Source organism: Lithobates pipiens, unplaced genomic scaffold (assembly GCF_037356315.1).
Source record: "Lithobates pipiens isolate NorthernLeopardFrog02 unplaced genomic scaffold, aLitPip1_a1.2 Scaffold_13, whole genome shotgun sequence".
In the NCBI taxonomy this organism is placed as follows: Eukaryota; Metazoa; Chordata; class Amphibia; order Anura; family Ranidae; genus Lithobates; species Lithobates pipiens.
In genome coordinates, this window is record NW_027507718.1 from 98,412,013 (window position 1) to 98,437,852 (window position 25,840).

The 25,840-nt window shown below is 42.0% G+C and overlaps 1 protein-coding gene across 1 annotated transcript in view; it reads left to right on the forward strand.

The window, feature by feature from the left end:
* Positions 1-25,840, forward strand: part of PALM2AKAP2 (PALM2 and AKAP2 fusion) — a 113,922-nt gene that overhangs the window by 12,902 nt on the left and 75,180 nt on the right. Inside the window, exon 2 of the mRNA XM_077475314.1 lies at positions 2,438-2,568. Within this exon, the coding sequence (XP_077331440.1) occupies positions 2,438-2,568 (131 nt within the window). The remainder of the gene's footprint in view (positions 1-2,437; positions 2,569-25,840) is intronic.

Sequence of the window (25,840 nt, forward strand, 5' to 3'; positions counted from 1 at the left end):
CAGCTTTATTGATTCCCCCCAGTATGTAGAAAACTAAACTGCGAGTATGAATTAGATGCACACCACTGTGTGTTTTCCCATACCAGCCAAAGGGGAGAATGCTTCTTCTTGGGTTCCCCCTCTTTTTTTTTCGGTATTTGGTTCCCATCCACATTTTTGGGATTGAAAGGTATAATGTGTTTTGTTCTATACATGTTTCATATATTTTCCCATTTTCAATATGAAGGTCCATTGAGCTTCCCCTGAGGAAGAGCAAGTCTGGAAAAGTGTTGGGCACGTAGGCATAATTTTTGTGATGTAATGGGCAAGATATTTGTCATACATAACAGTAATATGCGGTTATAGACATCACACACGGGTATACAATACAGTTGTTGTGCACACTGTATCTATTTAATACTATATGAATTTTTTCTACTTTCTATGGTATTTATTTTTTTAATAGTAAAGCTTTTTTCATTTTATCTATGGGTTGTTCAATATATGGTGCCTATAAAATCCCTTCCACCCAATGTGTTTTTTGTACTCTTAATATTCTTTTTTGAGGATGTTGGCACCATGAATAGTCTCAAGCAACAATACAAAGAAGGGGAAGGCGCACTGACCTAGTGCATTACCATAAAACAGCTTTATTTAAAATTGAATCAAATAGCAAAATGGCTACTCACAAACGAGTATTGATCACAGGCAAAATCAATACAAATAAATCCATCGCACCAAACGTTTGGCGACTCCAGACCAGATGTCCGAGGAATTTGATGAGTACCTCTACGGAAATGGCTAACGCGTTTCGGGAGTGACCCCCTTTCTTCAGAGCCAAAGAGGGCTATGGTCTCTCGCTGGAGGCTGCCAGTAAATATATATAAAAAGGCCTCTAAGCCCATGAGGTAGAAAAGGTCAGAAAACTCCACCCCAGGTCAGAAAGCTCCACCCCCCCCAAAAAAAAAAGGGGGAGGGAGAGAGGCGACTGCAAGTGTCGCATCTTATGCGGAAACGCACGCGTGTGCTCATGCACACGTGTGTGGATATACATATGTACTCCTGTTCAATAGAATAATACTAACCGCCACATACGATAGAGATTTTTTGTGTTAATATCTGCCACATAGAAATTACTGATGATCTTAGTGGTACACTCGAGGGGGAAGGTGCTACACCAAATTTCATTTTATTTTATTTTATTGAAATACATTTAGTGCTGTACACAACCTGTATGTGTGCAAAGGTGATGTCCTCGTGGAACGCTATCTGCTGGCTGGAGCGCACCTGGTTTCTTGTAGCAGGAAGTGCGGGTGGATATGCGTTCCACCCGCAACTTCCGGGCGCACCAGCATGGGCACTTCCGCTCACGCCGACTGGAGCGCACTTGGTCCCATGTGACAGGAAGTGCGGATGGATATGCGTTCCATCCGCAACATCCGGGCGCCCCAGCGTGAGTACTTCCGCTCAGGCGCACAAAGTGGACGTCCGAGCACGGGCGTCCATTGGCGTGACCTGGTCCACTCACGCTTCGGCGTCTAGCCAGACCCCTGAAGCGCAAGCTGGAACCAGGACCCGGAAACACAGGCGCAGAGGAACCCGCCCACAATCCAACCTCCCGTGCGAGCGCTAACCTCCTTGCTGGGACAGTGAAGGAGGTTACTAATAATATTAATAATAAAAAAAAAAAAAAAAAAAAAATTATATATATGTTAAAGTGGGGGAAAAAAAAAAAAAAGGGGAGGGGGGTGTTACAGGGAATTACCAAAGGCCACACCTACTCTCCAGCGAGAAGCCATACGCCCTAGTGAATGTACTACAGTTATAGAGTGGGAACAAATGACAAGGCATTTTTAAGAAATACAAAAAATAAATAAAAAATATATATATATGTTAAAATTAAGAGTTGCAAAAAAGGAATTTTTTTCCATTCATTCATAAAAATTAATTCAATTTGCATTAAAAAAATCTATCAATAATTAATTAAACACAAAAAAGAGAGAAATGCATTAGAACTAGTTAATCGCATAGTTGATAGAAACGATGGATTAAAAGTATATGTATATATATCTAAAAATAAAAAAAGGATATATTTAAAAAATATATATACATATAAATATATAGCATATAGTAATGTAGTGAACATACATGATATGCCATATATAAACACATATATACATATACATAATGAGTAACCAGGTCTCAAGCAACACTATTACAAATTGTAATTTTAGAACCTTTCACAGCCATGTTAGAGGGGCCATACCACCAGAAAAGCGATATTACTGCTTTCCCCTTTGTGTTGTGAATGAGGTTTTAGCAAAGAATGAACTTTAGTTTTAATTATGGCTTTTGACTATTACTTTTTTTGTTCTAGCTTTTTACTTTGGGCTCATTTAAGTTATTTACATTGATAGAGGTTTATAAGAAATATAATGATGACCTTTTTTACTTTCAGTCAAAATTGCTCAGAGAAAAATGGCTGATGCAAGGAGTACCAGCTAGTTCAGTAGAAGAAGAAGAGGCAAGAAATAGGCAATGTGAGGAAGATGAGCAGAAATTAAAGATACTTGAAGAAAATGTTCAAAGGTAAGATGCAATGTAGTTTTCTTCTGTGCAATATTAGTTCTAAGCTGTGCAACCAATACGTGTGTAGACATACACCTAGTATAAAAAGTATATGTAAAGCCAACTAGTAAAGTTGTTGTTAATTTGGCTGTGCAATGTATTTAATGTTGTTAATAAATATAAAATCAATGCCTGCTTTGCTTTGGGAGAACTGCAGGAAATTGTGCCTATACACCGTGTGCCTGCAAAGTCTTGTTATCCCAATTATATATCATGTACGCTTCCTACTCCTGAAAGCTGGAGGGTGTGACAAGGGGTATGAACAAGTCCACACTTTCCACCTCCAGTAGTGGAAAAAGGTGACTTTAGATTTGGAAGCCAGTAAAATGTAGGCCACGGTGTGGAGTATTGCAGAGAGTGGATGGGCACTGTCAGCTATAAATAAGGCCCCTTATTTTTTATTAAGTGCCTGCTCTAGACCCTAACTAACTAACAAAAGTGAGTACTGTACACCCCTCACATTTTTGTAAATATTTTATTATATCTTTACACGTGACAACACTGAAGAAATTACACTTTGCTACAATGTAAAGTTGTGAGTGTACAGTCTGTATAATAGTGTAAATTTGCTGTTCCCTCACAATAACTCAACACACAGCCATTAACGTCCAAACCGTTGGCAACAAAAGTGAGTACACCCCTAAGTGAAAATGTCCTAATTGGGCCCAAATAACCATTTTCCCTCCCCGGTGTCATGTGACTCATTAGTGTTACACGGTCTCAGGTGTGAATGGGGAGCAAGTGTGTTAAATTTGGTGTTATTGCTCTCACTCTCTCATACTGATCACTGGATGTTCAACATGGCACCTCATGGAAAAGAACTCTCTAAGAATCTGAAAAAAATAATTATTGCTCTACATAAAGATGGCCTAGGCTATAATAAGATTGCCAAGACCCTGAAACTGAGCTGCGGCACAGTGTCCAAGACCATACAGTGGTTTAACAGGACAGGATCCACTCAGAACAGACTTCGCCATGGTCGACCAAAGAAGTTGAGTTCACATGCTCAGCATCATATTTACAGGTTGTCTTTCGGAAATAGACGTATGAGTGCTGCCAGCATTGCCGCAGAGGTTGAAGGGGGGGGGGGGGGCAGCCTGTCAGTGCTCAGACCATACGCAGCACACTGCATCAAGTTGCTCTGCATGGCTGTCAACCCAGAAGGAAGCCTCTTCTAAAGATGATGCACAAGAAAGCCCACAAACAGTCTGCTAAAGACAAGCAGACTAAGGACATGGATTACTGGAACCATGTCCTGTGATCTGATAAGACTAAGATAAACTTATTTGGTTCAGATTATTATTATTATTATTATTCAGGATTTATATAGCACCAACAGTTTGCGCAGCACTTTACAATATGAGGGCAGACAGTACACTTACAATACAAATCAATACAGGAGGGATCAGAGGGCCCTGCTCGTTAGAGCTTACAATCTAGAAGGTGTCAAGCATGTGTAGCGGTAACCAGGTGAGGAGTACAAAGACAAGCAACAATAATTTTTTCAGATCCTAAGAGAGTTCTTTGCCATGAGGTGCCATGAGGTGCCATGTTTCAGTGACCTGAGACCTTGTAACACTAACGAGTCACTGGGAAGGGAAAATAGCTAATTGGGCCCAATTTGGACATTTTCACTTAGGGGTGTGCTCACTTTTGTTGCCAGCAGTTTAGACATTAATGGCTGTGTGCTGCGTTATTTTGAGGGGACAGCAAATGTACACTGTTATACAAGCTGTACACTACTTTACATTGTGAGATACTGTATATGTATAGGTGTTTATATATATATATATATATATAATATATATATATATATATATATATATACTGTATATATGAGCGCTGTCACTGTACTTTAAACTGTTAATGGGGTCTCTGTGCAATGTTTATCTGGCAGCACTTTCTCCTAAGTTTTCCTGGATGGTCTTTCACAAAGCAGACTCCTCTGAAGATGCTCCCTACTTGTAGCCAAGTTTCCGCTCTAGTTTTTTTGAATAAGCTCCCTCTGGGCAGCCACCTTCCTGATTCTTTCAGAGATACTCCCTAAGCGTAACCCCCCAAATACATTCCTTTGGCCTTAGCACAGGCTTCCATCAAACCTGGTCCAGACCTCCTTGTGGTATTCTGACCAGGCAAAGCCCAGGAAGGAGGAACACAAACCCCTTGAGAAGATATTTATCCTCTCACCTCAGCTTACATCACCCAAACAAACCCCTCAGTAATTGGCTGAGGCAGATAAATATTTGTCTGTCATGCATTGTTTCTTCTTACTGTACTAACTGGTTTTCCTATTGTATGGTTTGGTTCATTGAAGTCCATTATTATTATTATACGGCTGTCTTTGTTTATGTGTAGAGGACACTCACTCACTGTTTGGTAACCACTGTCACTGGGATAGAAGTAAATAGAATTCCAAATCTTTATGGCTCCTAAATTTCAATAGAGAATCTTGTTAAGAATGGTCAAAGGTTTAGTTTCTACTCACTTTGGGGAAATTTCCACTTTAGTTCTGGTTTGCATTTCTTCCTTTTTTATTGTTGCAGTAATATCACTCCAGTGCTACACCAATCCCCTTTTTCAAAGTATCCTGCTGATGTTGAGGGCCATCTGCTAGTAGTCCAACATGCCCCTAACAGCCTAAACAATTTTTTTACAAACAGCAACCTTCACTTTTCCTGCTGATTGAAGAGCTGTAGCTGTGACATTGCAGGGGGCATGTTAGACTGCTGGAGATAGACCCCCGCTCTCACACAGAGGACAGTGGTCCTCATCTTCAGCAGACTGCTGTGGAAGGGGAGATTGGGGTAGTGCTGAAGTGCTATTACGGATTCTATAAGTTAACATCATACTTCCCGTGTGCAAAATTATACAGATAGAAGTTCAAGTGATTCATTCTTGCTTTTTTTCCCCTGAAACAGTAAATAATTAGAAGCTGCATAAAAACTGTTATGCTCCATACAAAATTTGTGTCCAGTTATTGGAGATCCATACGATGATGTTCATATGTTAACTGGCTCCTTTATAATTTGGCCCTGGTATGTGTATGTATGCATGTGACATAGGGACCTTAGACTGTAAGCTTCTTGAGGGCAAGGACTGAGGTAATAGTATGGTATGTAAGTGCTGTGTAAATGGTTGGTGTCTTTTAAATACAGTACTTAAATAAATAAATGATGTAATTAATTGCCACTGGCATGAAGAGGTTTCTAAAAAGCCTTATCAAGTGTAACACGTCTCCTACAGTACAAGAAAGATATAAATATACTGTAACCTATGTGTGTGTGTGTGTGTGTGTATATATATATATATATATATATATATATATATATATATATATAAAAATATAAATTATATATATATATATATATATATATATATATATATATATATATATATATATATATATATATATATATATATATATATATTGATTTATATTTATATTGTGTCACTGTTTCATATAACACTGTACAATATAAGAGATGTTGTATGAAATAAACAATAGGCAAGACATAAACCATTTTCAAGCACACATACATTCTGCAACAACAAGTACAAAAACAGAGAGAAAACCCTTTACCAGCTACAGAGATAAAGAGTAGAAACAATAAGTAAAGGCATGGGTAGGAAGCAGTGGAGAAGCAAGCAGTGCTGGATCAATAACTGAAGATAATTGGCTCAGTTTGCTAAGCCATGATTTGTTATTTGCCCCAAAAAAAAATCCTTATTTGAAGCAATTAAATTATTTTAAGGTCTCATTGTTAAAACAAATTATCCTTATGAGAAAATAATGGTCATCGTAGCTTAATGAATTGAATCCAAGATCTCAAAGCTTAAAGGTATTTAATCCTGGTTGCAATCATTAAAATTCATTACATTTATTTTTAAGTCTAATTAGCATATGTTCCCAAATTTGTCTTTGTATTAACTTATCATAGTCCCTTGCACTGGGAGAAGCTCTATTGCATTGTGCTGCACAGTGTTATAAAAGCTTGGTAACAGAATTGGCTTAACAGTATTACTATTTTTTGCTAGGTAAGAAAGCTTACATACCGTATATGTATATTTCAGCTGTATTTTTAGCTGCTTGGCTGGTCAGCCCTAAGGTCTTTTTCACGCGGGCAAATTCTCTTTCAATTAGCAGGGGATCTGTGAGCTCCTCTTCTGTTTTTTTTTAGAGGACCCTGGAAGTAGGCAGGTGTAAAAAAACACAAGTTCATTTACACCCACCTTTCCATAGGATTGCATGGGCCTTTTAATCGGGTCCGTCTGAAAAACAGACAGGTGGACCTGATCGGAACGCCTATTTGAAAGGGGCCTAAGTCAGACTGTATGTTGCCTGAAGAGGTGAGTGGTCTTTTAACTTTCTAATTGTGGAATTGATAAATGGTGTTCAAGAGGAAATTGCAGAGAATAGAAAAGGGTCATAAGCAGTGGCAAAGCTAGACATTCTTCCACCCAGGGCAAAGAATCAGTTCAGCGCAGCGCAGGCAGGAAAGTGAGAAACTCCCAGGCCATAGCTGTTGAGTCAACTGTTTATGCCTTCCCCTCGTGCTTCTCTGATCCCCCAGTGCTTCTCTCATCCCCCAGTGCTCCTCTGGTTCCCCCTGCTCCTTTGGTACCTCCCTGCTTCTCTGGTCCCACACATGTTCCTCTGTTGCCCCGTGCTCCTCTGTTCCCCTTCTGCTCCAATGTTCCCCCCTCACCGTCATAAAAAAACAAAAATAACAAGTTATATCAGCGCTCAACCTCCCCCTTACTGTGCTTGAGGGTCCGCTGCAATCCCAGTCCTAGTCCCCCCCCAGAAAAACCAGGGTAAGTGAATGATGTATATATATATATCTTTAGGGGATTGCGCGTCCCACTCACTATTTATAATACCCCCTTCTCAATAGAGTATGCTTAATAATATTTATATTCACTAAATAATCACTGTGCCCCCATATTATCCAAAATGTATACACAAGACATTAATTTATAATTGCAAAAAATATAGCGTCCTTATTGTGCGATATTTTAATGCGATTGCTCCAACTGTGCCGTCTTAATCACCGATCATCTTCTAATCAAAAGTCCACTTGTGTCAACTAAAATAACCAAAACTGTGCCACCGTCACCAAGCAGAATGACCACTCACCAGATGTCCCCAATCAGTAAGCCTTCAGTTCATTCAACGGATAACCAATCCACAACGCATTCCTCCCGTTAGCAATTCCTCAACATCCGTATATTCATACAAAATTAAATGGGACCAATATAGTGTAAAACCGTTTTAACTTTAATAGAAAAATCAATAAAAAACGTATTGCACTCACATTTCAATGTGTCTATTGGCCGACACCAAGCCTTTCCAGCAATGAGAAAACCGTTCTAAAATCGGGCAAGCCACTGATGTTCTGCAGGTGGTGTTAGTCTCCCTCCACTGGGCCGACCTGTTCCTGGCTTGTATTCAAGGACCGTATGTCTCCCACAACTACTACGCGTTTCGCATTTGAGCATCATCAGGAAGCTTCCATACGGTCCTTGAATACAAGCCAGGAACAGGTCGGCCCAGTGGAGGGAGACTAACACCACCTGTGGAACATCAGTGGCTTGCCCGATTTTAGAACGGTTTTCTCATTGCTGGAAAGGCTTGGTGTCGGCCAATAGACACATTGAAATGTGAGTGCAATATGTTTTTTATTGATTTTTCTATTAAAGTTAAAACAGTTTTACACTATATTGGTCTCATTTAATTTTGTATGAATATACGGACGTTGAGGAATTGCTAACGGGAGGAATGCGTTGTGGATTGGTTATCCGTTGAATGAACCAAAGGCTTACTGATTGGGGACATCTGGTGAGTGGCCATTCTGCTTGGTGACGGTGGCACAGTTTTGGTTATTTTAGTTGACACAAGTGGACTTTTGATTAGAAGATGATCGGTGATTAAGACGGCACAGTTGGAGCAATCGAATTAAAATATCGCACTATAAGGACGCTATATTTTTTGCAATTATAAAGTAATGTCTTGTGTATATATTTTGGATAATATGGGGGCACAGTGATTATTTAGTGAATATAAATATTATTAAGCATACTCTATTGAGAAGGGGGTAGTATAAATAGTGAGTGGGAGGCGCAATCCCCTAAAGATATATATATATATACAATGTTCCCCCCTGCTCCACTATTCTCCCCATGCTCCTCTGGTCCCCCTTTGCTCCTCTGGTCCCCCATGCTCCTCTAGTTCCCCACATGCTCTTCTGGTCACCCGTGCTCCTCTAGTCCCCCACATGCTCCTCTGGTCCTCCCTGTGCTCCTCTGGTCCCCCATGCTCCCCCACATGCTCCTCCGATCCCCCACATGCTCCTCTGCTTGCCCCCATGCTCCTCTGTTCATCCCCATGCTCCTCTGGTCCCCCCGTGCTCCTGTTGTCCCCGTGCTTCTCTGGTCCCCCTGCGTTCACCTCCTCTCCCTGACTAGCTGTGCAGTATGCGGACGGGCTGAATAAAGACATGATCCTCAGCACAGAGAAACTCATTAAACGATTGGGAAGACAGCCACACACAGCTGTAGCATAAACTTCCTCGACACTCGTTCTCCTGGTCTTTCCTTCCTCCACTTTCCATCTAGATTCCCCATGGCAGTAGACAGGATGGAGAGCGGGAAAAGGAAAGACCAGGAGAACAAGTGCTATGGAAGGTTATGTTACAACTGTGTGTGGCTGTCTGTCTTCCCGATCGTATGATGGGCTTCTCTCCTCTCTGCTGAGGATCATGTCTTTATTCAGCCCATCCACATACTGCACAGCTAGCCAGGGAGAGGAGTTGAGCGCAGCGGAGGGACCAGAGAAGGGGGTGATGGGGGGTGGCAGACCACAAGCAGGAGAGGTAGACGTTGAGAAGCAGATGCAGGAGTATAGGTACCAGCTGTTGCGCCCCCCTCAATGCCACACCCAGGGCACATGACACCCCTGCTCCCCCTAGTTTTGGCCCTGGTCATAAGATATCCCTAAGAGAAATGATAGTGGTTTGTACATATTTTCATGATTTATAGTCAGGGGTTTAAAAATAAAATGTAAAAATAAGGTATTCTAAAAATCACAATAGGAACTATTGTGTAATATTTTTGTACATCAGTAGGTAGAGTGCTCTGCTCCTTTTCACATTTTCCTTTTTTGCAGCCTGTTGAAAAATGCTTGTCGTTTACAGTCCTTAAAGCGGTTGTACAGTAATTTTTGTAACTTTGACCTACAGGTAAGCCTATAATAAGGCTTACCTGTAGGTAAAAAGAATACCTCCTAAACCTGTATGGTTTAGGAGATATTCCCCTCGCAATGAAGCGGCGCATGCGCACCGGGGATTCTCGGCTGAAAGTCTGGCAGACGCCAGACCCTGCCGGGAAGAAAACTCCCGCGGCATCGCAGCTCTGGTCACTCACAGAGCGATACCCGGAAGACAGTCCGAGTGAGATGCCGGCGCCTTATTCTATGGCAAGTATTTTATAATGAGCTAGTATGCGGTGCATACTAGCTCATTATGCCTTTTTCTTTACAGGTGTAAAAAAGTCAGCGGGTTTACTCCCGCTATAATAGTGCTGGCTAAAAAAAATAAAGTAAATGACTTGTCACAGTGTTTATTTGTAAACAAAGAATGTGCATATACTAGATGTTGTAAAAAGCCCAGGCTACTTACAGTCTAGCTGCAAAAGCACACTAAATTTAGGTACAGACACTTCAGCTTAAAGATTAACTCCAATTTTGTTGAGATTGCAGGGATTTTAACAAACTTTGTTGCAGGTTCCTACTTTTTGTTATTCTGACGAAATGGCTATTTGTTTATCTGCATTGTCCATGGGCAGAGTGAATCTGTGAGTGATGTGATTACATTTCCGGGGTGGGCATTCTGTATACCTTCTGCCTCCATGTTGCCATATTGCATCACATTTTACAGAAAATTACAGCACTGCAAATTGGAAAGGAAGTTAAATTTTTAAAAGCATTAATTTACAATATGACTTGTGTCTCAATGATATACTTAGTTTTAGTGTACCACATAAATCAGCTCTAGCTCCAATTTATACATTAAAGTAATGGAGGCTCATGTGATAAGTCATTAATCATTCTAATAGTCCATGTCCGTGTCTGCTGTGCTATCTCTTTAGCTAACACATAGTTCTCTGGGAATCAGTTGTCTTGTATTAAATGTTTATTTGTAAAACAAAGAATGTGTTTATAGTGTATGTAGTAAACAACCAGATATATAACAATGATTTTAAATCGTATAAATTATAAAACGCAAGTATGCTCACCAGTCCTGGCATCTTCTCCTGGGTGCCAGTTTTCAGCCATCTTCATTGGCCAGTATTGAATGACATCACTCCTATGCATTTGCAGGAGTTTGTCATCCCACACCCCAGCAACAGGGACTGTGTCAGAGAAGACAGCGAGCAGGCAGGTAGGTGTATTTTGTGGCAAAAGAGACATTGGGGGTTATTTACGAAAGGTAAATCCACTTTGTACTGCAAGTACACTTAAAAGTGCACTGAAAGTGCACTTGGAAGTGAATTCGCTCTAAATCTAAAGAGTAGATCTGAAATGAGTGGAAGCGCTGCTGATTTTATCATCCAATCATGTGCAAGCTAAAATGCTGTTTTTATTTTCCTTGCATAACCCCCTCGGATCTGCAGCGACTGTACTTCCAAGTGCACTTGCAGTGCAAAGTGCATTTGTCTTTAGTAGATAAACCCCATTGTGTGTCTCTTCTTCAATGAAGAGCCTGCCTGCTCACAATTTGTGACAGCGGAACTTTAGTTCCGCTTAAAAACTGGGATGTAATGGGATGTACATTAAAATTTCATCATGTCATCAGTGAGCAATAGGGAGATTTTTGAAAAAAATCTGGGTGCAAAAAATGAAAAGTCAGCAGCTAAAAAAAAATGTAGCTGCTGGCTTTTAATATTAGGGCATTTACCTGTGTAGAGAGCCTGCGATGTTGGCACCCCACCCGATCTTAGGCTCGACTCCCAGGTGCTGGCGCCACCATTCCTGGTAAGGGAACCAGGCAGTGAAGCCTTTTCGGCTTCACTCCTGGTTCCCCACTACACAAAAGCGCAAAGCGTGCTGCGCTTTCTAATTGGCCCGGCGGTGGGGGGAAGGAGGAGGGGGGCCGAACGATTCCATCTTCCTTCTCTGGAAATGGGTAAGTGGCCTGTCAAAAACGGGTCTCCTGTTCCACCCTCCCCCCCGGTGCAAAATGTGGCACCGGAGGGGGTCTGGAAGCGTATAAGCAAGAGTTCCACTTTTGGGTGGAACTCCGCTTTACATTGAAAAATGTAACGAGAAATATGGAATTGTAAAGAAGAAAAAAAATAAAAACATCCATACTTACCTCCATGCCGCAGCCATTCCACATCGGCTCTAAGACTGAGAATCACATGACTGCTGATCACTCAGTTCTTGTTCAGCTCTGAGATGAGACTAAAATTGAATTATTTGGCATGAACACTGTTGAAATGATATGTCTGGTGAAAATCCAATACAGCTCACCATCCAAATAACACCATTCCTACAGTAAAGCATTGAGGTGGTAATGGTGTGTGATGTGTGTGTGGGTTTATGTTTAATCATATATGCAAAACCATATGTGTGTACTGAATGTATGAACTTTTTCATTACATTTTGAAGTAAATGGTTGAGCACAACTACCGGTAGCTTATACTGTGACATATTACTGGATGGTGCATTGCCAAACTGCAAAGTGCTATCACATTTCATATATAAGTGCTCTAGCACATTAATTAACCATTATGAACTCATTAGACTACCCTGTTCCTGGATGATATGTTTTCACTATTGAGAAATATGATAACATCAATTTTAATTAAGAGTTTTTGGACCACATTCATGGCTAACTAGTGTATTTTTAGCGTTTTCATGACACTGATGGTTGTTAAATTTAAGGAAGACCTCTCAGATTTTAGAAGTATATACACTTCCAATACTAGCTAAGTGCAGGTACCAGTAATGATAATTTGCAGTTTTGTAAAACTCGATAGGTTCACTTTAATGTAGAACAGTCTAGCAGGGTTTCTGGAGATTTTCAATGTAGGCTTTTGTTTTATTTATCTTTTGCTTAGAAAGAAAAAAAAATGGCTACCTTACATATTCTGGAAAGATTATCAATACAGACTGCTCCATCCACACAGATTTAATTAATATAATTTGCATTACAGAAAAAGCACATAGAAGCGTCAATATTCAGAAATTTTCAGTGGAAATGAACACAATCTTGGAAATGCTTATTTTATTGCTAGCCAGAAATTATCTATTCAGCTTGTTGTACATAAGATTCAATCTGGCAGGTTAAAACAAAGTAAACCTCTGATAAGTGATGTAAGATTTATTAATAGAAGAATAAAATGTACTGTATAATATGCATGATATAAGAGGCCATGTTTTATAACATCAGCAGACAGAATGTAGATGGAGTCCTACGCATTTTCTGTAAGGTTTAGTTCTATGTACTAAACCTTACTTGTTACTGTATATGTATAAATAACAGATATTAAACAAATGTGGGAGAATCCTGATTGTTGAGTTGCTAGCTATACATTAAGGTAGTCTGGCCAGACTGATGAACAAGTAGGTCGTTTAGGCTTTTACCGATGGTTGATATCCAGCACCCTGCTACAACAAAGTTGGGTACAAAAATTCTCTATCTGTCCCAGTCACTGAGATTCTCTGTATCCCAATAGCTATGCACAGTATGCTGCTTTTAAATTTTCTTGCCAATTTTTTCCACTCGCTGCTTAAGGTCCCAATCTTAAAATTAAAGCTTTGGGAGGCCCTGCAGGCACACTTTGGCTTAATAAGAGTCCATTTTAAAATGGACTAAGTCAGCTCACACAGAGCCCAAGCAAGACTGGGTAAGATTGCGGCTATTATTGTAAAAGGCTGGATTCACACCTATGCAGTTTTAGTGCTTTTTGCATTTTGCAGATTTGCACTACAAAAAGTGTTCCGTAGGAAACCATGTTAAATGGACTGTAGTCCAAATCTGCAAAATGCAAAAATCACTAAAACTGCATAGGTGTGAATCCAGCCTTAGCGCAGACTACAGTACAGTAATTTCCAGCTTCCCCATCGGACATGAAATGTGTATAATTACATTGTGCCAAGCTAGGCATATGTAAGTATACAGTACCAATAATTCTTGAAGTTCAATTTGAATTGTTCAGAATTTAAGAATCTGTTATTCCATGCTTATTTTCAAGTCATGTTTCATTTTAAATGTCAGCATAATCCACAGCTTGCAGGAGCTGTCAGACAATTAATGACAAAGGGCAGTGAGTTGGACTGATACAGCAAATCTTGCATGAAAACTGTTTCGTTTTGACTGGTATTAAAGTGTATGTAAACCCTAACAATTAACTTTACAACTTTTGTCCTATTTTGGTCTGTTAAATATACATTTTTTTTGTTTTATCTGTTCAATTAGTGCACAATAAATACTTGTTGATCTTGCCAGAGGTATTATTATTAATATTATACTGGATTTAGGCCATTTTCACACTGAACACCACCCACGCAATCGGTAAAGTGCCGCTTGTTATAGCGGCGCTTTACTGGTGCTGTGCGGGCAGTAGCGGGTGATTTTAACCCCAAAGAACTTATTAACAAGGAGTTGAAAGTGCCTGAAAAGCGGTTTGCGGGCGCTTCGGCAACACTGCCCATTGATTTCAATGGGCAGGGCGTTTTGGGAGCAGTGTGTACACCGCTCCCGCACCGCCCCAAATATGCTGCTTGCAGGACTTTTTTTCCTGTCCTGCAAGCACGCCACCCCAGTGTGAAAGCACTTAAGCTTTTACACTGGGGTGGCTTGAGAGGCGCTTGAGAGGCACTTTACAGGCAATATTTTTAGAGCTAAAATGCCTGAAAAGCACCTGAAAAGTAGCCAGCGCCAACAGTTTGCACAAAACGTTACAACATGAATGCAAAAAGTACAGCTACAATATGATTCACTACAGAAGAAAAAGATTTGAGGGTACTTTTTTCAGATGATTGCAAAATTAGCAAACAGTGTGACCAGGCATTGGGTAAAACAAATAGAATACTAGGATACATTACTAGAGGGATCACCAACAGGAGGAAGGAGGTTCTAATTTCCTCTATATACTGCAGATCTTTAATTAATCCTCATTTAGAATACTGTGTACAATGCTGGAGACCTCACCTACAAAAAGATATTGATAAGATAGAACGAGTCCAGACAGGTGACAAAAATTGTCAAAGATTTGGGGGATAAAACATATCGAGAGGGCCTTTAGGAACTTGATATGTACAGTCCGGAGGAAAGAGGAGACATGATATTTAAACATGCCCCGTCCTGCCAAGCTCGCGTGCACAAGCGGACACATACGTGACTAGCGCCCGCATATGAAAACCCCACATGTGAGTTATTGCCGCAATTGGGAGAGCGAAAGCAATAATTCTATCCCTAGACCTCCTCTGTAACGCAAACATGTAACGGTAGAATTTTTTAAATACCGCCTATGGAGATTTTTAAGGGTAAAAGGGCAGTTTTTTCAATATGAAACCAAAATCAAGAACACGGGCACATGACCTCAAACTAACTACAGGAAAGTTCAAAACTAATTTTAGAAAGTATTATTTTACTGTAAGGGTAGTTGATGCTTGGAATAAACTACCAAGGTAGTCAACAGTAAATGGCTTCAAACATGCTTGGGACAAACATAGATCTATAGTCAGACAAAAAAGTTAATGAAAAAATAAAATAACAACAAAAATGGACAGACTACATGGTCTTTCTTTCTGCTGTCACACAGCAAGTTTTTTTTTTTTCATTCAACTCAGCAGTCTGAACAAAAAAACGTTTGCTGCACTAACAATGCAATGTTAGTACAGCGAGTTTCCGCTGTGCTATTATGTTTTGACAGGGGGACTGCCCCCATGCCAGAACACACTGGTCAGCACTCGCAGCCAGTGGCTGACAGCGCTGATCGGATGCCGATCAACTGCTGGTTGGCCAGCGTGCTTGTTCGACAGCTTCTATTGGACAAGTTCCAGATCAGCTTCTATTGGACAAGGACCCATACACATCGGCCGAATGTTGGCCATTTTTTATTGTACCATCTGAATTTGGACATTTGGCTTTGTGTACGGGGCTTGACTATTACCAGCTATCTCTGTAGAATACAGAATACTTTTCCCCTATGTTATGAAGAAGAGTAGAAGAAGAAATGTTCTGTAGTCCACTCCCAGGGTCACAATGCTGCTGCCCTATAGATACACAGTAAGTGAGCATTGTCCCTCTAACATAGGGTGTATGCTACTGGCAAGTGAAAAAGTGACAAATAATATGAACGGGGGTGATCCTAAAGCTCAGTTTACCAACAGTGCCAGCCTCTGCCAGTTCTTGCACTATTTGCTGCATACCATAGACCAGATTCAAAACCAACTTCCCTTGACAGGCAAGATCTCACTCAAATAACCATATGTAAGAAAAGTGAAAATGTATCTAGAGATAAAATAACTTAAAGTATCCATAGCCAAGAAGAACCTAATGCTGTGTACACACGGCCGGACTTTTTGACAGCAAAGGTCCAACGGAACTAATCGACCGTGTGTGGGCTTCATCGGACCTTTGCTGTCAAAAATCAGACTCTAGATTTAGAACATGTTTGAAATCTCTCCAATGGACTCGAGTCCGGTCAAAAAATTCCATTAGTCTGTATGCTAGTCCAGCGGACAAAAAACGATGTTAGGGCAGCTATTGGCTACAGGCTATGAACTTCCTTATTCTAGTCTGGTTGTACGTCATCACGGCCGAATCCGTCGGACTTTGGTGTGATTGTGTCCATTTCGGCGGAACTACGTTGAAAAGTCCTTCGGAGTTCAGTCCGACAAAAAGTCGGCATTAAATGTTTTACTCTAATGCCGCGTACACACGACCGGACTTTTCAACATCAAAGGTCCGATGGAACGATTCCGGCAGACCATTCAATCGTGTGTGGGCTGCAGCGGACTTTTGATTTTCAAAAGTCTGACAGACTTTAGAAATGGAACATGTTTCAAATTTTTATTTTTTTGTGATTGTGTGTGGCCAAGCCTGTTCATTCGGAAAGTCCGTCAGAACTCTGTCAGAACTCCGTCAGAACTCTGTCGAAAGTCTGTCGGACCTAGTCCCTCGAAAAGTCCGGTCGTGTGTACGCGGCATAAGAAGAACCTTGTCAGAAGTGCAGTATGCAGTGAAAGTATGGAAATACCAGCTATATGAGCCAAAGGTGTGGCAACTCTAATTGTATGTTTAGGTTATGCAGTTTCTTGCTCAATTTGGTATTTACAGCTTCCTATATGGAATTATTTTGCAATTTTAATTGAGTTGAAAAAAAATGTGTGTATGTTTTTAGCCCAGTGGTTCCTGGTGCCCGGGTAGGTGCACCCCCAGTTTGTGTTATTGTATAGTTACAGCTGGAGGTTGCATGTGTTTTCATTAAAGTGTAAGTAAAGGCAAAGCTATTTTAGCTGGTTTTAGATACAATGGAGGTTTAGAACATCTGTCAAGTTTTTATTAATATCTGAGCCCTTCTATTTGAAGATAGCCAGTGAGGCAGACAATGATGGGGAATCCGCAACTTTAGAATTGTCACCAGGGCAGGAGCTAAGCAGAAATCTTCCAAAAGAAACACCTATTCAGTGACAACTGTAGATCAATTACCATCCGTTTGTGGAGACTTCCTCTGACTCTCTTAGTGATGGTTTTAAGTCTGCCGGGGCTGCTGAGATCACATCTAGTATAGTAGCACCCTGCAACAATGTCAGGGCTTTTACAGGTAACACAAGGTAGGTTTTTACATGTAAATAGCATACATAAAATATGCTACATGGACGCATAAACTTTTGGAAAGATTGCTCTTAAAAATGGTCTGGCCATAGTATCTTGTAAAAAAAAAAATACCCCTGCCATAGTTGGATAGTTGAAATGCATGTATGAGATGTGACTGACTGACTAATAACCTAAATAACCAGCCACTCGGAGTCTGATATCTGCTGCGCAGGGTATTGTGGGAAAATGAAAAAAAAAAACTATAGATGTCATGCTTTTTTACTAGCAGTGTTTTACATTGCATCTTATGATTTTGTAATTGATACATAGAAAGGGTTGCTGCCTGGAGTTCTAGCAAAAAAAAAAATGTATAATGGAAGATGAAAGAGATGTGGCTTTTGGCACTTGCTCCAGAAACGACAGCTTTCACAGTAGAAGTATGCAATGTCAAGAGTCTTCTGTGACATTGAATTGAGGCTTATGTTATTCTCTAAGCCTTTTTTGGTACATGCAAAGGTGCTGAGGTTGGAGAATGTACTGTATATATCTATTGATGGGTCACCAATTTGTAGGTAATCATTTTCTTTGTTCTTCTAATTGCTATACCTGTATAAGCCTTGTGCCTCCAACCCTGCCTTAAAAATCAATGAGCAGTATCTGTAGGAATTCTTCAGCAGTACTTTGTGTATTTGAATGACTTTTCACAAGTTATTTCTAAGTGATTTCTCTTCCCGTGCAGATCAGATGCCCAGTTGCAAATGTAGTGCAATGATCTCTTATTTGACCAGATGTGTTTCTCGTCTTAAAGAGGAACTGCAGTCTGCTCACATAATTTGCAATAGAAACATCTTTGCCATTCCAAAGCTTCCTTCCAACCATGTTGCATATTATTTTATATATACTGTGATTCTGTACTTGTCAAATATGCTGCAGAAATCTCCCTCCACTGCGTCTGGCTGCAGCCATTTTAACTGTGGGCAGCTGAAGCTGCTGCCTGTTTACTTCCTGGATTACATAGACACACAGAGGCACACCTCCAGCTCTGCAGCTCTGCAGCCCTGCAGCTTTCATTGACCCTCTTATGACTCAACCCCCTTCCTTTCTGGCAAACTCTCACAAGAGAGAGAGTTGTGCATGATGTCATAAGCCTAGGCTTTTGAGCAGACAAGAAAAAGGAAGTGGGCTATATAAGGTATTTACTGGCAGCATGTTGTACTTTTTTTTTCTGTAACTGAAACGCACTGGTGTGAACTATGCCATTGGAACCCATGTAACCTACTTTCCATGCAGAAAAAAAAGCACTGCACTGCATGTGGTGTGAACGGGCCCTAACACTGGGTTCATACCTATGCATTTTTGCGGGCTGCGTTAAAAAACGCGACCGCGGGGAAATCGCATTGTCTTTTTTACCATACAATTTCCCTACAGTTCCAGGACACGCACTGCAATTTTCCATGCGTGGGGGTGCCATTCAGAATGGCAATGGCGCCTCAGCCCCACGTTTTTGTAGAGCAGTGCTTTTCCAATACGGGTGGCTGTGGGTGCGGGAATTGTTGCAATTCCCAAACCCGCAGCCACACGCAGAAGTGTGAATCAAGCCAAGCAAATCAAAAATCATTATTTCCTTGAATAATCAAGCCAACGTGATGTCAGAGCCTTTACTAGGACTTTGATTATCTATTGAGAGAAATGAAGCGAGTGAACTTGGAACAGTTCAATGAAGCCATTATTATAGGGACTAGAAACAGTATTTACACCAAAATGTATCCATTTGTCTCATTATGTTTTTTATCTTTGGCTGTATACTTGCTAGAGAGATTACCCCTATTTATCCTGGTACTGCCTCTGGTATAGAAAGTGATAGGAAATGCAACATTTTAGTTGTTATGAGAACATAAGATGAGGAGGAATGATCCAATGGGTGGCAACTGTCCAAGAGGGGATTGTGCCTTGCTTTGGAAGGATTTCCTCTTTTTCTTGTTGCATCTTTTGGGCAGGACCCGAAGGGTAATCTGACAGGGGGCAGACAGAAAAAAGAGGGGTTTTAACCTGTCTCTTCTCTATACAAAACAAGCAAAACATTGGGCTTTACATACATCTTAATTCTGTGAAGGGTTTTGAAAGAGTATTTGTATAGTATTTTTAGGACTAGTTTAGGACTCTTCTGCCCCTCTGAGAAGTAATCTGCGATGGATGGCTTTTTAGAGGGTGATTGACAGGCAGCTGGTGGGCAGTATCTTGCCTTCCCAGCACCTGTTTTAAGTCCTAAAAACCTGCACCACTGCACCATGATCATTGCACATGGTTGCAGGGTAGTTGCGGCACAACCCCTTTCACTTGACAGGGGGTAGAATTTTTCCGTGGCCACAAAAGAAAGCATCATGCCTAAAGCATGCGTATAACCCTGTTCAACTGCTTTTGGTGCTTAGGGTGGGTGTAAACGAGGTCTTAGCAATTAAAACAGTATTGTAACAATAATAATCGTACCAATAATAATATTAAAGAGGAAGTAAACCCTGATGAGTTTACTTCCTCTTTCATTCCCTGCAAAGGCAAAGCATAATGGACTACTATGCATCGCATAGTAGTCCATTATGTGTCACTTACCTGACACAGGAGCCAGCGAAGTCACCGCTGTCCCCTGTAGTCCGCCGCATCCATCTTCTTGGTGGGGTCTCGCAGCTCCACCGCTGTCATTCAGCGAAGCCGCGATGACGTCACTCCCGCGCATGCGCACGGGAGCCGACATGTGCGGCAGCTCCGTCATTGAGAATGCCGCGCTCAGTGTGCCTGCGTGCCGCTGTCTACGGTGCATGCGCCGTAGACAGCAGTGCCTGCTTTTGGGCAAATATCTCCTAAATCATATAGGTTTAGGAGATATTTCTTGGACCTACAGGTAAGCCTTAATCTAGGCTTACCTGTAGGTCAAAGTGGTTTGTAAGGGTTTACAACCACTTTAATTATTAGTATTATAATGACACTATTGGTATACATTGTAAAAATGAAAAAAAATTTAATTATTCTATTTATTTTATATTGTTTGTCCTTCCCCTTCCACATCCTTTGATTACTGGACACAAACCAAGTTTTTTGCTAAGTGCCCAGACTTTATCTCAAAATAAGGAAATGGTAGTCAACTACAAAAATGAAGGAGCTGAACGCTCTCTCTGTCAGAAGAACCTAGATTGCATTTTTTTTTTACCTATTTGTCAGTTTTGACACAACATTTCCTCCTTATAGCCCTGGGACTATTATGATGTAGGTAGAGAGCTTGCAATAATTGAAGAACCAGTGAATGTTACATCCATGGGCGTCCGCAGGTAGGGGCAAGGGGGGTCAAGTGCCCTCCCCCCTGGAATCAGGGATCAGATCTTAAATTCAACACAGTTCCATCACTATCGGGATGACACCATCAAGGTTCTGTCGAGCCCCCCTATCAGTCTGGTGTGACTGCAGTCTTTTCCCTGCTCAGTCAAGCAGAGAACTTGGCAGCACTGTGACAGGAGAAAGGTGAGCTGCGGGCTTTCAGGTTTCCCCCGGTCACCCCCCCTTTCTCCTGTGAGGGAGAAGAGACGACGGCTCTCACCAGGTTCCCCGCCCAGCTTCCTGCCCGCTCCATTCCTTCCCTATTGGCCACAACTTTGGGCCAATCAAACAAGACTAGGAGAGTAGAGCATCATGGGACATGTAGTCCCAAAGATTGGCGGCCCCATTTCCCACAGGAAGGAGTCTAAAGTTCTATCAAGAGAGAGATTGAGAGACTGCAGCCTGGAAAAAAGGGAGGGAGGGAGGGAGAGAGTGCTACAGGAAAAAGAACAAGGAGTGTGCTGGCAGAAGCCAGAGAGAGCCACGCTGCCCAGCGCCACCAGAGAGAGAGCCACACTGCCCCACGTCACCAGAGAGAGCCACGCTGCCCAGCATCACCAGAGAGAGAAGGACTGAGCTACTACCAGGGTACAGACATGCTACACTACTGACCAGAGTCGCCCCCAGGGAACCCAGAGTGAGCAATCATCCAGCAGGAGGGATCACTGCTGTAGTTTCACTGGGTTTGGAAAGAGGGCCTGTTGGTCATTATCCATTACTTATCTTAGGGATTGTACTACGTCTGCAGTCTCTGACCATGATAATTTGATAATGACATTGTCGAAAAGGGGCAGCACATGGGTGACCCTAAAATTATGCCCCCCCCCCTGAAAAAAGTTCTGTGGACGCCCATGGTTACATCATTACTTGTGTTTTTATTCCTAGCACCAAACACTGACAAGTGTTTCAAGCTCTGGCAAAGAGATGCTGTGTGTTTTATTAACTCCTGTACACAATTGACTTTTTATGTTCTCTTGACTCCAAAGCTCGTCTTCTTACTTTACATATGAATAAATCAGGTATTTTCAATACTTTGTTTATGCAACATTATTGTGATTTAAAATACAACAGGTTATGTCCTTTGACAGAGGGCACTCCACTCCGTTCAGCAGGGGATGTGTGAAAAAATGGAAACAGCAGCGAGGCTCGGGAGCGAGCACGCGCCAGTGACCCCATGGGAAGCGGCTTCCCATTGGGGCACTGGACAGAGGGGAGAGGCCAAGTGCACTGACACTCCATTGCACAGAGCAGATAGACATTTTCCCTTTTGTTTTCACAGTGTCCCAACAATCACCCATGGCTGCTTTAAACTGAGTCTTCTAGCTAGTAATCAGTGGCAATGTATATAGTCGTATAGTCTGGGGAGGAAAAATGGCTAATTGGGCCCAATTTGGACATCTTCACTTAGGGGTGTACTCACTTTTGTTGCCAGCGGTTTGGACAATAATGGCTGTGTTGAGTTATTTTGAGGGGACAGCAAATTTACACTGTTATACAAGCTGTACACTCACTACTTTACATTGTAGCAAAGTGTAATTTCTTCAGTGTTGTCACATGAAAAGATATAATAAATAGAGATATAAAAAGATATAATATTTTCAAAAATGTGAGGGGTGTACTTACTTTTGTGAGATACTGTGTGTATATATATATATATATATATATATATATATATATCTAACAGAGACTGTTAGCTTGTATGGTGGAATCAATTGGAGTTATACAGAGTTATCAACTGGAGCTGTACAGAAGAGTCAATCAGTTGTCCCTGCTTTTGTCACTATCAAGTTGGGCATCCCATAATTCCTATTCCCATCCAAGTTATAACCCCCAAATAAAAATACAAATCAAAGCTCAAGGACTGTTCACTGTGTCTAGATGAAAGCAGGGAATGTTCTGTACCTGGCCGTGCAGCAGTGGGGAACCCTGTCACCTGCAACCCCTAGGGGGGTAGTGCTACATATAAATAGAAACAAAATATGTTACCAAATCTAGTGTAACGTCTAGTGTTACTAATAATGGATAAACATTTCTGGGCAAAAAAAAGGTTTCCTGTCGCATCATAACAGCATACACTCTGGGTTGTGACTCTGCCCCCACAACCTGATAGGACCACATAGCTATAAGATGAAGATATGCCCCCTGCCCCGGTATTCTCTTATTTTTCCTCACCTGTTGGGACCGCACGGATCATCACCCTCTTACCGCTTCGCCCCAGCCAGGTTCTAGCCTCTCCTGGGTGGAAGTCCTTACCGGTACAGCCTCTAAAGGAAGCTAAATGGAAGTAACCCCACTCTGGTGATCTCAGGGGTATGAATACTTTTTCTCTGCAAACAAAGCATTGCCTCTATAGCCATTGGAAGTAAGCCTTAAACAGGATAAAGGCATATAATAAAACGATTGGTCTTTAAGCCTTAAACAGGCTTAGTACTTGCGGTGGTCTCCGGTTTCCTCTTCCTCCCTGGTGTCACTCTGTCTGCAGCTTGACAGCATACTCTCTGCCTTCAGTATCTCTTGTCACCTTAGGTTGTCTGGTGCCCTTCCCCCAGTGTTGCCTCTCTGCCATATTGTACTTCCTTTTGCTGAGCTCTGTAGTCCCGCAGCAGCATCAGCACTCTTCCTGGTCACTCTGCCGCTTTGCACATGCTCACTGTGCACTTTGGGCAGCCTGTGTATGTCTTTCTGTGTCTTTTCCCTTTTCCAAGATGGCGCCTGTGGCCACGCGGCGCTACTGAGCATGTGCGGGTGGGACGTGACCCCGGCTCCAATTTTAAAAGGGGAAGATGCCTTTTTTTTAATGCAGATGCCTTTTTTTCCTGTTTTTGTGCTCAGCTGAATTTCCTGACTGCTGCATTTTTGTTTTTTCTGCCCCAGTGTTGCCTCTCTGTTTGGTAAGTATCTCACACCGACATGCTCAGCAGGGAGTTCGCCTCCAACAACGAGTGGTCCCTGAGCCCTCAGGCCTTCTCCCTCATCTGCCAGACATGGGGTCAACCAGACATAGACCTTGCTGCGACTCCGGCAAACTCCAAGTGCCAAAGGTTCCTGTTGAGGTTTCCCTTTCACTCAGCGGAGGGGACAGATTGCCTCCAGCATCCCTGGAACTTCCATCTCGGATATATCTTCCCTCCGACTCCCCTGATAGCGAGATTTCTCTTAAGGCTCAAGAGATCAACAGCATTGGTGATAGCAGTGATTCCTTTTTGGCCCAGGAGGCCATGGATCACCACCCTCCTACAACTGAGCACGGCAGACCCTCTTGCTCTTCCCCTGTCAGCCGACTTGCTCTCCCAGGGCCAGCTACTACATCCAGATCTGGGGAGGCTGCACTTGATGGCTTGGAGGCTGAGAGGGCTAGGTATCTAGGTCAGGGCTGCTACCAGAAGGTAGTTGATACCCTGCTTCAGGACAGAAAACCTACCACCAACTGCACCTACCACAGGGTCTGGGAGAAGTTTGTTGCCTTCTCTTAGGACCTTGGCCGGGATCTGTCCTCCCTTTCGGCTCCTCTGATCCTAGAGTTCCTGCAATTAGGCTTAGACGAAGGTCTTAGCTCTAGTACTCTGAAAGCTCTATCCTCCCTGACAGGGGTTAAAAGGGCTCACGCTCCCCTTGTTATGCAAGTTCAGAAGGCCTGTCTTAAACTAAGACCACCTAGGAAGCCCTCCTTTCCAACATGGGACCTATCAGTCATCTTAGAGGTACTATCCAAAGAACCCTTTTTTCCCCTGGAAAACATCTCCCTCTGGCACCTGACACTAAAAGTCGCCTTCCTGGTCGCAATCACATCAGCGAAGAGTTTCAGAGATGCAAGCATTACTGATTAAGGAGCCGTATCTGATCATCTATCCGGACAGGGTAGTTCTAAGACCCTCGGAACGCTTTATCCCAAAGGTGGCATCCTCTTTTCACTTCAACCAGGAAATGAACTTGCCAGCTCTTAACACAGACCAGGGCGACCCTCATCCTCTGGATGTAAGGGGCAACATCATAAAATATCTTTCCGTATCCGAATACATTAGAAGATCGGAGAACCTCTTCATCATTCCCTACGGCCTTAGGAGAGGTCAAGCAGCGTCGGCCCAAACCATTGCCTCCTGGTTGGTGAAGACCATTAAAAAGGCCTACTTGCTCAGTGAGCTGCAAATTCCTGAAGACCTGAGGGCTCATTCCACCAGAGCAGTGGCCACCTCCTGATCAGCGTATTGTAGGGTCTCAGTGGAAACAATCTGCAGAGCGGCCACTTGGTCCTCCAGGAACACCTTTATCTCTCACTACAAGGTGAACTCAGCTTGGCTATCAACAGTAGAATTTGGAAAGTCCATTATTCAAGCCAACTCTTCTATTCCTTGCTAATAAACGTTTACCTTTGCATCTCCCACCCAGTCTGCGAGTTAATCCCCAGAGTGTATGCTGCCATGATTTGACAGGAAACCAGAAAATCATATAATTACCTTTCTGTAATTTTCCTTTCCTGTCGCATCTTCATGGCAGCATACAATATTCCACCCACAAAGGTGATTCATATATACAGAGAATACCGGGGCGGGGGCGTATCTTCATCTTATAGCTATGTGGTCCTATCAGGTTGTGGGGGCGGAGTCACAACCCAGAGTGTATGCTGCCATGAAGATGCAACAGGAAAGGAAAATTACAGAAAGGTAAGTATACAATTTTCTGGTTTCATGTCACATAATCAAATTCTATGGGTTTATATATAGTCCCTCAAAAGTCACATCTCTCTAAGATACATCCCAGTAAAATAACTTCCAAATGACCACAATATGGTAGTAAGGGAGTCATTTAAAGAGAATTAAAAATTCTGCGGTCTTGGGTGTTTAGTTCTGGTAAGTCTTCTGGATATTTAGTTTAACTGCTGGGCTTTCTGAGGTCAGGGTTCCTTCATTTCTGGTAGTGTATAGTACATTTAGTGCAAATTGCAGATGACATTGCCCCAGCTGCTTATGACAATGCCTTAAGCTTCAATTGTTTCCTCACAGTTCTGTGTCTTAAAAACAAAGTTCCCTTTGGTAAATATA